Consider the following 15,861-nt stretch of genomic DNA (forward strand, 5'->3'; position numbering starts at 1 on the left):
CACCCCAACTCTGACCCATCCTGCACACAGATCAGCTACATTCTTTTCCTTTAATTGCTCATTCCTTTGGTCACAAAAGGTTGTGGGGTCACCCAGGGGTGGATGGAGTAACATTAAGACAACTCAGTTTAGCAGTCAGGGATCCTCCATGAAAGGGCTCACCCAAACTGATGGATTACATTTCCCATCACTCCCCTCCCCACACGTGGAACTCCAGGCAGGCCAGCCTCCTCTATGGAGCAGGATTTCCACCTCCATGCATTTCTTCCCACCACTCATCCCTCCTCCAAATGCTCTCCCACCCCATTTTTATCCTATCCTTCAAGCCCAGCTTCATCAAGTGTCCCCCTCCTCTGTAAAATTTTCTCTGACCACTGTTGCCTGCAGAAGTTTCTGCACTGTTTGGCCATGATCAGAGGTTCATGGTTTTGTAGTATATTTTTGTTTCCATACATCTTGCCTTTCCAAATAGATCATAAACCCAAGGACAAAGATGTGTCTCTTTTTTTCTGCTTATGACACACAACTTTATTGATGACATAAAAATAAAGCCTCAAATGTATAAACATAAGTCCACACAAAGGACCAAAAATTACCTTACTTATGAAAAATCAGGTCAGTTTCTGCTCATGAAGCATACTAAAAATATCTTGATCCAGACAAGGTAATAATCAACACATGTATTTTCAGTACAAGTTTGAATTCATTTGGTGTTCATAAAGTGATCCAGCTATAGACCATCATAAGTAACATCAGTTTCAAAGTTATAATGCAATTTACAATGTGCATTACCTCCAGGCAGCAAAACCAAAATATTACTCAGATTTGTTTGGAAACATATAACTAATCAGAGTTTACTTAATAATAGCTCAACTCTTTCTTTCACCTCAGGGTCACTGTATTCTGCTGCTAAGACTCGAAGTTTCTTGGCACATGCTTTAGGTCGTTGGAATATGAAATAAAGGGAATTTTTACTGAACTTGTCCTGGGTAAATACTTTTGCTCTTCTTTTAAAATGGTAATTTATATTTTCAAATAGTGAAAGAGCATTAAGAATATTCTCTTTTGTCTCTTTCTTGTTAAAGATATTAATCAGTGATGTTGGTGCATTGGCAATGAGTAAGTCTTTTGTCATAGATGGATTTTTAGAGAAATTCAAAAGCATTCCCAAAATATGGTCTTTGGTTTCTCCACTTCCCACAGTTAACAAACGAAGAAATTCTGAAATATAATTTGTAACCATATGCTGATATTCACTAATAACAGTCAAATGCTTTATCAATCTTAGTCCAGCCAGCTGCACATTTGAATTCAAGGGATAGGTCACTGTGTCTTCACATACTTGGTTTAAGTATGTTTTCACCTTCCTATGATTTTCAGCAGCCACTGAGATGTTATTCAGTGCATTTAAAGCCTTCTGCCTAACACTGGGATAGGGATTATTGAGCAAGCTTTCAATAATTGATATTCTACCTGCATTACGAATGACTTCATGGGAAAATGGATAATCAGGACTGTTATATAGAGCATTATTGGCTATTTCATGAATAGAAGGATCTTCAGTCATCTCAATCATGCAAATAAGTTTTTCAAGTTCTCGTGGATCCATATTAGCTTCGCGTTTACAGCGACAGGTCCAGGGATGAGTTTTCTCCTCACACCTGATCTTTCTGATTTCATCTTCAGGTGGGAACCAAGACTCATTTTGGTATGGAAATTTCATTTCCGTCCAGATCATGGCTCCCGCCCATGACCCCATTCCTGCCCCAGGGACCATGGATGGATATGTGCCTCTTGACTCAATTGACTTTTTGGCTTTAGTCTTAGGTGCAGATTTGTCCTCACTTTTGTTTTCATTACCATGCCAGAACCAAGACCTTACATCAATTCCACCAGAAGCCTCAAGGTTATCCTTGGCACTGGCCTTATAGACATCTCTCTCACTCTTGGATCTGAACTCATTACTCTTCTCAGTATCAGCCCAAAACAAGGACCTTAAACTGATTTCCTCAATATCAGGGCTGGACACTCTACTTAGCTCATCCTCATCTACATCCTCAGTCAAAGACCAGGACCCCATGCAAGCCTCTTCCTCACCCCCAAGCCTAGACCCTGTAGTGGCTGCATCTCCATCCCAGAGCCAAGATTCCTTCCTGGCCTCTGCCCCAGCCCCGGTTCCCACACAGGAATCCACATGGGCTGCCTCTTCAGATCTGGTCCAGGACTCAATATTGGCCTCTTCTTCAGCCCTTGATCTGGATTCAATACTGGCCTCATTTTTACCTCCAAGTTTGGACACAATACCAGCAGCCTCTTGCCCTCTCCTGAACCAGGACCCTGTAGTAATCTCAGCTCTAGTCCCAAACCAGGATCTTTCATTGGCCTCCATCTCAGCACTGACCTGTGGTCTTCCACTGACCTGGTCATCAGCCCTAGCCCAGGACCCTCCACTTGCCTGATCCTCAGGCCCCAGCCTAGATCCTCTACTGGTCTCATTACCAGGCCTCAACCCAGGCCAAGATTTTCCACTAGCCTGATCCCCAGTGCCAGACTGAGAGACTTCCCCACTGGCCAGGTCCTCAAATCCAGGTTTGGAACAGCTATCAGCCTGATCCCCAGCCCCAGCCCAGGACCTTCCTCTGGCCTGACTCTCAGTGCCAGCCCAGGGCCCACCACTAGATTGGTCTGCAGGCCCTGTATTAGACCCCTCAACAATCTGGTCCTTAGCACCAGACCAGAACCCTCCTCCACTGGCCTGATCCTCAAATCCAGGTTTGGGACAGCTACTGGCTAGATCTCCAGCCACAACCCAAGACCCTCCACTGACCCGACTCCCTGTATCAGCCCAGGACCCACCACTGGATGGGTTCATAGGCCCTAGTCTAGATCTTCCAACAGCCTGGCCACCAGCCCCATCCCAGGACCCTCTTGCATTAGCCTGACTCCCACGGCAAGCACGGGACCATCCATTGGACTGGTCTTTAGGCCCTGACCTGGATTCTCCACTGGCCTGGTCCCCATTGCCAGCCCAGGAATCTCCAAATGACTGGTCCCTGGGACCTAGCCTAGACCCTCTACTAGCCTGGCCCCCATTGTCAGCCCAAGACCCTCTTCCACTTGTCTGCTCTTCAAATCTAGGCTTTGCCCCACCACCAGCCTGATCCCCAGGTACAGCCCAGGACCTTCCATTGCCCTGGTCCACAGCTTCAACCAAGAACCCTCCACTGGCTTGGTCCTCAGAGTCAGCCCAGGACCTTCTGCTGGACTCGTCCTCAGGCCCCAACCTTGTCCCTCCACCAGCCTGGCCAACAGCCCTAGCCAAAGACTCTTCTTCATTTACCAGATCTTCAAATCTAGGCTTGGACTCACCACCAGACTGATCACCAGTCCCAGCCCAGGAACTCCCACTGGCCTGGTCCACAGTCCCAACCAAGAATCCTCCAATGACCTGACTGCCAGTGCTAGCCCAGGACCCATTACTCGACTGGTCCACAAACCCTGGCCTAGACCCTTTGTTGGCCTGTTCCCCAGCCCTAGCCCAGGACCCACCCCCAGACTGGTCCACAGGCCTCATTTTGGCCCCTCCACTGGCTTGGTCTGCAGTGTCAGCCCAGGACTTTCTACAAGACTGATCCTCAGGCCTGAGCCTAGACCCTCCACTGGACTGGCCACCAGCCACAGACCAGGACATATTTCCACTGGCCTGATCCTCAAAACTAGGCTTAGATCCAGCAGACAGATCACTGTTCCCAATCCAGTACCCTCCACTAGCTTGGTCCATATCCTCAGCCCAGTACCCAATGCTAGCCACATTCCCAGCTCTAGCTTCAGCCCAAGACCCTCCATTAGCCTGAATCCTAGCCCCATCCTGGGACCTTCCACTGTCCTGTTCCTCAACTCTAGTCCAGGACCCTCCAATGGCATCTTTCCCAGCCCAGGACACCCCACTGGCCTGACTTCCAGCCCAGGGCTCACCAATAGCCTGGTTCCCAGTACTAGCCCAAGATCCCACACTGGCCTGGTTCTCAACCCCAATCCAAGACCCTCCAATGGCCATGTCCCCAACCTCTGACAAAGAACCCCCACTGGCCTTGTTCCCAGCCCAGGACTCTTCACTGGCCTGGCTCCCACCCCAGAGCCCCCCACAAGCCTGGTCGCCAGCTGCAGCCCAGGAAGGAAAACCAGCTTCATTGTCAGCCTTAGCCCCAGCCCAGGACTTAATATCAGACTTATTACTAGCCCCACTCCAGGACTCGACCCTGGCTTCATTCTCATCATCAGCCCAGGACATGCTATTCTCCCAGTATCCATCCCTGGCCTGAAACCTAAATTTTATCCATCGCTCAGAAGCAATCCAATCCTCAATACCAATCCCATTCCAGTAATAGTCATGGACCCTAGGCTGAATTTTTCTGCAGGCCTGAGTGCCTGTCCCACCGCCACTCTCAGAAGTGAGCATGGCTTCAGTCTTAGGTTTTACATAGCCCTCATCTTCTGTGACTTTTGCCTCGGACTTGGGTATAGCCTTGTCCTTTGCTCCAAGCAAGATCTTATTCTGGGAATGGGCCGCAGACTGAGGCTGGCCAGAGCTCATCATATGTGCCCCAGCCTCTACCTTAGATTCAGCATTGGTATTTCCCCTGACCTTACTCCTGGCACCAAGCAAGGCCTCACCCTGAGAACTGGCCACAGCTTGGGGTGAAAGAGAGCCTCGTCTATCTTGCCCAGCCCCTGCCTTAAATACCACATTGGGATTGTCCATGACCTTATTTCTGGCACCAGACAAGGATTCACCTTGAGAATTAGACTTGGCTTGGGGTTGGGCAGTGTCTATTACATCTGTTTGAAGCTGAGCAGAACACATTGTATCTGGCCCAGTGCCTGCCTTAGACATAGCACTGGGATTGCCCTGGATCTTACTCCTAGCACCAGGCAAGGTTTCACCTTGGAAATCAGACACAGCCTGAGGCTGGGAAAAGCTTGTTGTATCTGCTCTGACCTCTACCTTAGACACAACATTGGGATTGCCTCTGACCTTATTCTTGACACTAAGCAAGGCTTCACCTTGGGAATTGGCCACAGCCTGGGACCAAGCACAGCCCACTGTTTCTGGCCCAATCCCTGCTTTAGACACAGCACTAAGATTGCCCCAGACCTTATTCTTAGTGCAAGTTGGAGCTTCACCCTGGGAATTGGTCACAGCTTGGGTCCGGGAAGAGCCTGTTGTATCTGCCCTGACCTCTGCCTTACACACAGTGTTGATATTGACCCTGACCTTGTTCTTAATATCAGACAAGGCTTCACCCTGGGTACTGGCCACCACGTGGGGCCAGGCAGAACCTGTTATATCTGCACTGGTGTCTGCCTTAGATACAGCATTGGGATTGCCCTTGACCTTATTCTTAGTACCAGACCAGGCTTCATCCTGGGAATTAGTCACAGCTTGGGGCCAGGCAGAGGCCACTATATCTTGCTCAGTGCCTGATTTGGACAAAGCACTCAGATTGCCTTGGACCTTACTCCTGGCACCAGAAAAGGATTCACCTTGGGAATCAGACTCAGCCTGGGGCTGGGCAAAGCTTGTTATATCTGCTCTGGCCTCTACCTTAGACATGGCATTGGGATTGCTGCTGACCTTATTCTTCACACCAGGCAAAGCCTCACACTGAGAATCAGCCATAGCCTGGGGTTGGGCAGAGCCCGCTGTATCTGGCCCAGTCTCAGCTTTAGACAAAGCACTGGGATTGCCCTTGACCTTATGCTTGATACCAGGCAAGGCCTCACACTGGGAATTGGCCACAGCATGGAGCTGAGCAGAGCCCACTGTATCTGACCCAGCCCCTGTCTTAGACCCAGCATTGGAATTTCCTCTGACCTTGTTCTTAGTACCAGGCAAGACTTCACCCTGGGAATTGGCCACAATCTGAGGCTCGGCAGAACCCACTATATGTGACCCATTCTCTGCTTTAGACACAGCACTGGGATTTCCCCTGACCTTGTTCTTAGGACCAGACAAGCCTTCACCCTGGGAATTGGCCACAGCCTGGAGCTGGGCAGAGCCCACTGTATCTGGCCTAGCCCCCATCTTAGATACAGCATTGGAATTTCCCCTAACCTTGTTCTTAGTACCAGGCAAGACTTCACCCTGGGAATTGGCCACAATCTGAGATTGGGAAGGACCCACTATATATGGCCCAGTCCCTGCTTTAGACACAGCATTGGGATTGATCCTGACCTTGTTCTTAGTACCAGGCAGGTACACTAGGTTTTCACATTGGGAATTGGCCACAGTGAGGCACTGGGCAGAGATTGTTGTATCTGCTAGAGGTTGGGCACAGCCCATTGCATCTGCCCTAGCCTCTGCCTTAGACACAGCACCGGGATTGACCCTGACCTTGTTCTTAGTACCAGACAAGACTTCAACCTGGGCATTGGACACAGCCTGGAGCTGGGCAGAGCCCACTGTATCTGGCCCAGTGCCTGATTTAGACACAGCATTGGAATTGCCCTTGACTTTGTTCTTAGTACCAAACAAGACTTCACCTTGGGAATTGGTTACAACCGGAGATTGGGCACAGTCCACTGCATCTGGCCCAGCCCCTGTCTTAGACACACCACTGGACTTGCACCTAGCCTTATTCTTGATACCAGGAAAGGCTTCACCCTGGGAATTGGCCACGGCCTGGAGCTGGGCAGAACCCAATGTATCTGGCCCAGCCCCTGTCTTAGACACAGCATTGGACTTGCCCTTGACCTTATTCTTAGTGCTGGGCAAGGTTTCATCTTGGATATTAGACACCTCAGGCTGGGCAGAGCCTATTGCACCTGGCCCAGCTGCTGTCTTAGACACAGCATTGGGATTGCCCCTGACCTTATTCTTAGTACCAGACAAGGCTTCACCATGGGAATTGGCCACAGCCTGGGGCTGGGCAGAGTCTGTTTTATCTGTTTCAGGCTTGGCAGAACATATTGAATCTGGCCCGGTCCCTGCTTTAAACATAGCACTGGGATTGCCCCTGAGTTTATTCTTAGTATTAGGTGAGGCATCATCCTGGAAATTGGACATACCATGGAGCTTGGCAGAGCCCATTGTATTTGGCCCAGCCTCTGACATAGATATAGCATTGGAATTGCCCCAGACCTTATTCTTGGCACTAGGCAAGGCCTCACCCGGGGAATTTGCCATAGTCTGAGGCTGACCACAGGCCCTCAGGTCTGCCTTAGTCCCTGACCTAGAAATGGCATTAGGATCATCCCCGCCATCAGGTAAAGCATCAGCTTGGATCTTGACCCCAACCTGAGGCTGCGCACAGGTTTTCATTTCTATCCCCACCTCTGCTTTACACTTGCTTTTGGCTTTTCCCCTAGCCTTACCTCTAGTACCAGGTAAAACCTCAACCTGGCTCTTGTTAGAATCCTGAGACTGTGCCTTTGTGTCTGTCCCACCCCCTTCCTTAGACATGGTGTTGACATTGCTTTTAGCCTTAATCCTACCATCAGGCAAGGCATCAACCTGGACATTGGCCATAGGATGAGGCTGTGTATAGAGCTCAATGTCTGTCCCAGCCCCCATCTTAGACATGGTATTGGGATTGTCTCTGATCTTAGCCCTGGCATCAAGCAAGGCCTCAGCCTGGGAATTGGTCCTCAAGTTTGCCCTGACCCCTGTTTTAGACACAGCATTGGAATTGCCTCTACCTTTAACTCTGGCATCAGGCATAGGCTCAGCCTGAGCACTGGCTATAGCCTGAGGTTGAGCAGCAGCCCTCGTGTCACCTCCAGTCATTGTCTTAGATGTGACATTGGTATTTCCTCCGTCATCATCCCTGGCCCCAAACATTGCTTCAGCCTGTTTCTTGGCCACAGTCTGAGGTTGTGTTGAAACTTTCATATCTGCCCCTGCCCCTGCCTTACACACAGCATTGGTATTACCCCCAGCATCAAACTTTACCCCAAGTATAGCCTCAGCCTGGGTCTTGGCTACAATCTGAGGCTGAGCAGAAGCCCTCATGTCTGCCCTAGACTCTGCCTGAGACACTGTTTTGTGATTCCCCTTGGCCTCAACCCCAGCACCAGGCATGTTGTCAACCTGGATCTTGGCCACAGCCTGAGATGGTGCACAGGACTTCATGTCCACTCCAGCTTCTTTCCTGGACATGGTATTAAGATTTCCCTTAGCATCAACTATGTGACCAGGCCTGGCCTCAGACTGAGTCTTGGCCACATTCACGGTCTCATCCAGGGCTCTTGCCTTGGTTTCAGCCATAATTCCAGTCTTATTTATGGCACCCATCTTGGCTGCTTCCCTGGTCACTCCCAAGGCCTCATTCTGTGTCACCATTACTTTGTTCGTGTCTTTTTCAGCCAGTAAACAAGCTTCAACTTTTGTCTGGGTCATTACTTGTTTCTTGGTTTCTGCCCTGGCAACCAGTGCCCAAGCTTTAGCCTTGGTCTGGGTCACAGCCTCCTTCTTGACTACTCTCCCAGCCTCAGAGTCAGTTTGGGTCACTGCCTCTTTCATGGCCACTTCCCCAGTTTTGAGCTGGGCCACATTCAGAGTCACTGCCTCTATCATGCCCCCTGTTGTGGACACTGTTTTGGCCTCAGACTGGTTCTCTGCGTCTACCTCAGCCATTGTCTTGGCCTGAGAGATCACCTTAGCAATGGTGGTAGTCTCTACTTCAACCCCAACCCTACCTCCTGCTCTAGTTTCTGCTCCAGTCTTGGCCATGGGTCTAGTGTCAGTCTCTGTTCCAGCCATGGCTTCACTCATGGCCAAGGTCTGGTTCTGTACCCCAACCACAGTCTCCATCTTGACTCTGGACCCATTTCTGGAAAGTTTCCTCACTCCCTGGGCTCTTCCTTTGGTTAGTTTGTGAATGCAGTAGCAGGTACCAGCCCAGATCACCAATCCTGCAGTCACCCAACCCACTTCCTGAATGCGACCCATGTAATCACCCCTACTGAAGGCACGAACAAGGTACGGGGAGCTCAATCAGGATGGGGAAAGAGGGTAGTAGGTCTGGGTGTAGGCCTGTGAGGGCGCTGGTCTTCAGCCACTTAGAGGCCACTACAGCTGCCACTGGAGGTGGACCTAGAAGTGGAGGAAGGAAATGGACTAAAATTTCTCTTCTAATTTCATGCATCATACAGATAGATATACAGAAGGACAGAAAAGTGTAGAAATGATGTGTTTGGTGGGAGAAGAGGATGATGAGCAAACTCTCTCTCCATCCCTTTTATTTTCTCCCCTCCCCATTTTCCCCAGTGCCCAACAACTTTCCCCTAAGGTACATCCATACACATTTCCTTACACCAAATGAATAATGAAAAAGATGTTGGAGTGTGGTGCTGACTATGAATGGGGGAGACTGAGAAGCCCTCAGACCTCGATTTTTACTGGACCTACTCTTGTCACCACTCCCAGAGGTCCCCACCTTCATACCAACCTGTAATGATCAAAGCAGTTCCCTCCTCTTTCCTTCTTTTGATTGGTGATATACCCTAAAGTAGATCTATAAACTCATGAGATCTGTGGACCTAGAGACAGACAGACAGACGGAGGGACAGATGGGACTGGAGATTTTGTTCTTAATGTGACAGGCACATTATCAAACTACGTTTCTATCTTGCTCAGTTTACCCCACTTTCTGTACCAAAATAAAGGTAAGAGTGTGGGGTAAGTGACAGAGATGGTAGGAAAGGTGGCGGGGAAAGGGAGAGGCTAAGGATCCTCCAGACTGCACACTGACCCTACTAGATGCACACTGGTCTCCACCAACCCACCCTGGAGATCTACAGGTATTCCCCATCTTCTTACCAGTCTATACCGATCAGAGGCAATTTCCTCGTTGTTTTTTTGCTTCCAGTAATCTCAAGTCCTACAGCAGACCTGCAGGCAGATCTATGGACAAGTAAACAAACAGGAGGTAACAGACACTAAGTCCTCATAGAACACACAAGTGCCCTAATCACTGACCCCAGTACCTGCCTTGCCAGAGCCCATGTCCAGTTTGCTAATGTGTTCCATCTTGTGATCCCTCCTCTTGTCTTCTCAGTCCACTCCAGCCCACCCTTATCCCAATATTACTCCTGTTTCCAGGACAGAAATCACCAAGGGATTGGCAACACTGTGGAAATCTGACAGAGTGTAGGAGAGGCAGAAATACCCTCCACTAAGACGCTTTCAAGTCTCAGCCACCTTCTGTGCTCACCCTCTTGTTATCGCAAGGCACTGCTCACCTTCACACCAACCTTCATGGTTCCAGGCCGGTCTCCCCCTTTCCCTTGCTTCCAATGGTAAACAGCCCTACTGTGGGCCTATGGGAAGACCTAGGAACAAACAGAGAAGAAGGGGAAGGTTAACTGTTGAGTGCTTGTTACATCCCAATATCTAAAACAGGGGTCCCAGTACCTGCTGTGCTAGATCTAGAAACCCATTCTCTGAAAAGCAGAGCTTGTGGCTTCCCCAGCACTGAAATGGGGTCAGTGATTAGGGCACTTGTGTGTTCTATGAGGACTTAGTGTCTGTTACCTCCTGTTTGTTTACTTGTCCATAGTAAAAGGGAGGCAGAAAAAATAAAAGGGAAGAGACAGAGGGAAATTATTTTAAAACCACCTGTAAGATTCTAGGGTTTCTCCCAAAAGTCCATCATTTCTTTCACCAAGGTGTTCAGACAGGGGAATCTGGAAAACTGGAAAATGGAGAAAGAGATGGAGGCCCCCAGATCCCTTACTCTAGAATCATACATAGCAGACTGCCACCTATTTCTCCTTAAATACATCTCTAGGAGTCTCCAGCAGAACAGACAAGGAGTGAGGAAAGGCTTTTTCTTTTGTAAAATTGCTATGCCTCCTGGCAAAGGCTATCTCAAAATATAATAATAATGTTCTTTGATATAATTTGCATTTTCTCAATATTATCTGGAGTGCAAATTAAAGCATCCATAGAAAAGTTTGCTGTCTTTACTGGTCTTCAACATACAATTTAAGTTAAAAATCCGAAGCTGGGTAAGTAAACGCAATTTAAGGAAAGTCCCCTAGTTAGCCCCACCCTATATCCCAATCAGACAGTGGTACCTAAGTTCCTGCCTTAGAGAATGCACACAGAACTTCAACTGTCCATAGGCAGTGCCTGTGCTCACACTAACCTCCACAGATCCCGTGCAGTTTTCTTCTCTCTTTCTTCCCTTGCCTAGCCACAAAACAGTGCCACACCGATCTACTGTCCATCAGACAGAAGAGAGGAAACGCGCTGAGTGCTTGGACCAGCACCGAGGACACAGATCCTAATACTCACCTTTCTGGATTCAGGATCCCTGTTATCAAATGTCCCTTCCCGCATTCCAAAACGCCATCCCACCAACCCCACCGTCCGGTCACCAAGGCCCACCATTTTCTGTGTAAATGCCACGGCGACATGTCCCTTCCAATGAAAGGAGCAGGAATCTGGACGGAAGTGTGCGGTCAGCGATTAGAATCAGAGAGGATGGGACATCTCAATCTCTGCATTTCCCTTTCGAGACACTCCTCCCCGCCACCCCACCCCCACCCCCCCAACCCCCCCCACCCCCATCCCCCCAACCCCACCCCCACCCCCCGCCAACTATCCGCCTTGTCAGAGCCCAAGATTCCCCAGCACAGACGTAGGCAGGGGGAGGGGACTCGGGAGAATCACAGCGAAGGCTCCTGGAACTTGAACCCGCTTTGTCCGGTATCCCCGAACCAGCTACCGGGGTTGGTGGGCGGCTGCCCCCCTGGCCTCAGCGCGCGGGCCCCAGACCCCTTACTTGCTCCGCTTTCCTCGGACTCAGTGCCAGCCCGCCAGGCGCAAGGCAGCGGGGAGCTGATACCTAGAAAGGAGTGACGACTGCACGGAGAGCTGCGTAGCTCTGCAGCTCCAGGTCACGTGAGGGCCTCGCGTCACCAAGCTCTCTCCCCTCCCACCCCACCCTCTCTGGACGGCCGGGAGTTTTGCAGGACCCTACCCCCCACCTCACGGTGCACCAACTCCCCCTCCACCCGTCATTGCGGTGGGCCTTAGCGTGCACCGCCCAGTCACTCAGCTCTGTCCTCTCCAATCTGAGTAGCCTCTCTGTCTTGCGGTTGTGGTTTGCCCTTCTAGGGTTACTGGGGAGGGTCTGCATCTCACCCTCCCCTAGGCCTTTGCTCTAGTCTTTTCTCTGGATTCTTAGAGGAATCCTCTGTTTCTGCCTTAGACTATAAGACCAACAGTCCCCAACAGTGCTGCACCAAAATGGGCCAGGGAAGGGATGTCAGGAAAGGAGGCAGAGAATGCATTTAGAAAGGACGCTTAACATTTTTTATGTTCTTTTTTTAATTCTATTTTAACAATTCACTCATGGTTTTTGTAATCGGGAAATGGAGTCAAGCCATTTTCATTTGACATTTAAATTTTAGCTCGCAAAAATAACAAAACACATTATTTTGTGCCACATTAGTTGCTATGAACTATTTCAGTTTTCAAAACATATTAGTAATTACTGACATTTTATATACAAATGTCAAACAAAATCACGGTTTCAATGTCATCTATAATCTGTGGGAAAACGTTCAGTTTTCTAAAAGTTTCAATTTCCCACAAGTGATTTACAACCTTTTGAGGTTCTGACTGAAATGAACTATGATCTTGTGTCAGGTGTCTGGGAACTTCCTCATAGATGACTCCTGGATGATTGAATGAAGACCCAGCTCCTGATGAACCCAGTGCCTGAAAACTGGTGACTTCCGAGATTAACCTGTTTTCCATTTTCAGGGCTTTATTTGGATTTTACACAAGCATGTCTCCTCACACCCTGGACAGGACCAACTATTATCCCACTGATGGAAATGAGGCTTAGCAGGTGGAATGTTCATTTAATCACGACATTGGTGAGATATCTCCAGTATCTGTTGTTCATGTACTATATGTCACCCTAGCAGCAGCTTGTGTTCAGCACCTTCCAGTGTAGAAAGTGGTGAGGGTCTGTAAATGAAATCTTTGTCATTTTTCCCTCACAAAAAGCACAGTTTACAGGATCCCAAGCAGTCACCAGGAGAAAGAGGCCTTTTCACTCGCTGCCTTCTGTGACAATTTCACTGTACCACCCATACAAGCACCTCAGAATAATCCCAGAACTCAGGGACAAAGTATGCAGAAATTAGTCCCCATTCAGCTGTCCCAGCTAGGGAGTCATACTCTAAATATAGACCCTTAAGCAGCCTCTTTCCTTGAATGCTGAAATATGACACTCTAGCAGGAAGCTCTCCCTACAAGGGGCCTCTGTGTGGGGGAGGCCCCTCTAGGAAGTGAGCCAAGGAGCCCAGAGTGCTCTAGAACCTTGATATGACTTCTCAGAACTCAATTGCTCATGACTAACTTATATTCTCCATCAAATTGAAAGATTCATAAGTTGATTACATAAACATTTAATATTTTATTAAAGTAAAATACAAACCCCACAAGCATAGGATGACAAATGGCTAATTTGTGGTAATCTAAAAACTTACAAATCACTAGTAAAATGAGAACTCAGTAGAAATATGAACCAAAGACATGAACAGATTTGTTGTCAGAAAAGAAATACAAATAACTGATAAATATATGAAAAGATGCTCAATTTGAAAGAAATGCAAATCCAAACAACTGTGTCTTACGTGTTTCAGCTAGAAGTTTGTCAAAATATAGAAATTTGATAATGTTGTCGATTGGTTTGTGGGGAAATGGGCACTCCCACACTGTTGGGCCACATATTGTGATGCAAACTTTTTTCAGAGAGCAATTTGACAAAATCTATTAAATGATAAATACAATATCCCATAAATTCTTTGACCCAGCAATGCTTTTACTAGGAATTTAACCAGCCCATATACCTACACAGTTTCACAAAGCAATGTATATGTATTGTATATATGTATTATAAATACATTTTATATATGTAATGTATAAACATTGTATTATGTATTATATATACATTGTATATATGTATTGTATATACATTGTATTTATATATATGTGTCTGTGTGTATGTGTGTATATATATATACATATATATGTATATGTATATCTAGTAAAGAATATCTATTGGATATCTATTGCAGTACCTATAAAGGTTAAAAAAGCTGAAGAAACATACAATGTCCATCAATAAGGAAAAAATTAAATACATCATGTTAAATTTATACGATATGGGGACGCCTGGGTGGCTTAGTCAGTTAAGCATCTGACTCTTGATTTCCTGATTTTGGCTCAGGTCATGATCTCACAGTTTGTGAGTTTGAACCCCATGTCAGGCTCAGCACTGACAGTGTGGGGCCTGGTTAAGATACTATTCCTCCCTCTCCCTCTGTCCCTCCTCTGTGCTCTTTCTCTCTCCCCTCTCTCTCTCACACACACACAAAAAAAAATAATAAACTTTACAAAAATTGTACAATATGGCTAATAAAAAGATTTAGTTGTGTGTATTCTGATGTAAATATACTTAGGGTATTTTATTATTTGCTGTTTCTTTTCTGTAATTACATGCAAATTCCACAATAATATATTCTGGTATAAGAGTCAAACCCAGGAAAACACTAGTATCACTTTAAATCCACTGTCTTCACCCAAAGCGCAGTTACCTCCCATTGTTATAAATTTGCTGTGTTAACTGCTGGTGGGAATGCAAACTGGTGCAGCCACTCTGAAAAACAGTATGGAGATTCCTCAAAAAATTAAAAATAGAACTACCCTATGACCCAGCAATGGCACTACTAGGTATTTATCCAAGGGATACAGGCATGCTGTTCCAAAGGGACACATGCACCCCCATGTTTATAGCAGCACTATCAACAATAGCCAAAGTATGGAAAGAGCACAAATGTCCATTGACCAACGAATGGATAAAGAAGATGTATATATATATACAATGGAGTATTACTTGGCAATCAAAAAGAATGAAATCTTGCCCTTTGCAACTACGTGGATGGAACTGGAGGGTATTATGCTAAGTGAAATCAGTCAGAGAAAGACGAGTATGATATGACTTCACTCGTATGAGGACTTTAAGAGACAAAACAGATGAACATAAGGGAAGTGAAGCAAAAATAATATAAAAACAGGGAGGGGGACAAAACATTAGAGACTCCTAAATATGGAGAACAAACAGAGGGTTACTGGAAAGGTTGTGGAAGGGGGATGGGCTAAATGGGTAAGGGGTATTAAGGAATCTACTCCTGAAATCATTATTGCACTATGTGCTAACTACCTTGGATGTAAATTTTAAAAAATAAATTAAATGTAAAAAATGCTGTGTTAAATGCTTTTCTATACATTATATACAAACAACTTATTGAAATATATAAATGGTATCATATTTAACATACTGTTTTGCAACTTTTTTCCCATTTAACATTGTATCTCAGAGAGCTCTAAGTTCCAGTACATTTATATCTGTTTTATTATTTTTAATTGCTACATACTATTCCACAGCTTGGCTACACTATTGTGTATCTAATTTCATTCCCCCACACTAATTAATGAACATAAAATTGTTCTGGGTCTGGGGCTAATAAAAACAAGGCTACAATAATCAATCTGGAACATACACCTTTGCCCACAGGTGGAAGGATTTCTTCAGGATATTCTCATATAAATAGAATTGCTAAGTTATACATTCAATGCTGCCCAATGAAGAATATGAGATTTTATATATTTAATGGGTATGCCACCAAACTGCTCTACAAAGACACCAGGTAATTTATACCCTTGTCAAGCACATGACAGGACCCTTTCCCCCATGCTCTCATGCACACTGTAAATTAGCAATTAGTGCCAATATAAGAGGCAAAAAAAAAGGTATGAGGTTGTCCTTTTAATTCACA

The 15,861-nt window shown here is 46.8% G+C and overlaps 1 protein-coding gene across 7 annotated transcripts in view; it reads right to left on the reverse strand.

The window, feature by feature from the left end:
* ARMCX4 (armadillo repeat containing X-linked 4) overlaps positions 1–12,077 on the reverse strand; it is a 29,163-nt gene extending 17,086 nt beyond the window's left edge. For 2 of the 7 annotated variants that reach the window (XR_014136742.1, XR_014136741.1), the window contains exons 1-4: positions 11,790–12,077; positions 11,151–11,224; positions 10,243–10,332; positions 9,821–9,904 (exon numbers count right to left, since the gene is read on the reverse strand). Coding sequence is in view for 5 of the 7 variants with exons in the window: in XM_081792850.1 (XP_081648976.1) it covers positions 848–8,950 (8,103 nt within the window). In the remaining 2 variants the exon portion in view is untranslated. Of the gene's footprint in view, positions 1–500; positions 9,095–9,449; positions 9,541–9,820; positions 9,905–10,242; positions 10,333–10,618; positions 10,695–11,150; positions 11,225–11,789 lie in introns of those variants that run through there. The other 5 variants (XM_081792850.1, XM_081792852.1, XM_081792849.1 and 2 more) reach the window with 5 other exon arrangements.
* Positions 12,078–15,861: the final 3,784 nt, after the last annotated feature.

This window comes from Panthera onca, chromosome X (genome assembly GCF_046562875.1).
Source record: "Panthera onca isolate mPanOnc1 chromosome X, mPanOnc1 haplotype 2, whole genome shotgun sequence".
Classification (NCBI taxonomy): domain Eukaryota; kingdom Metazoa; phylum Chordata; class Mammalia; order Carnivora; family Felidae; genus Panthera; species Panthera onca.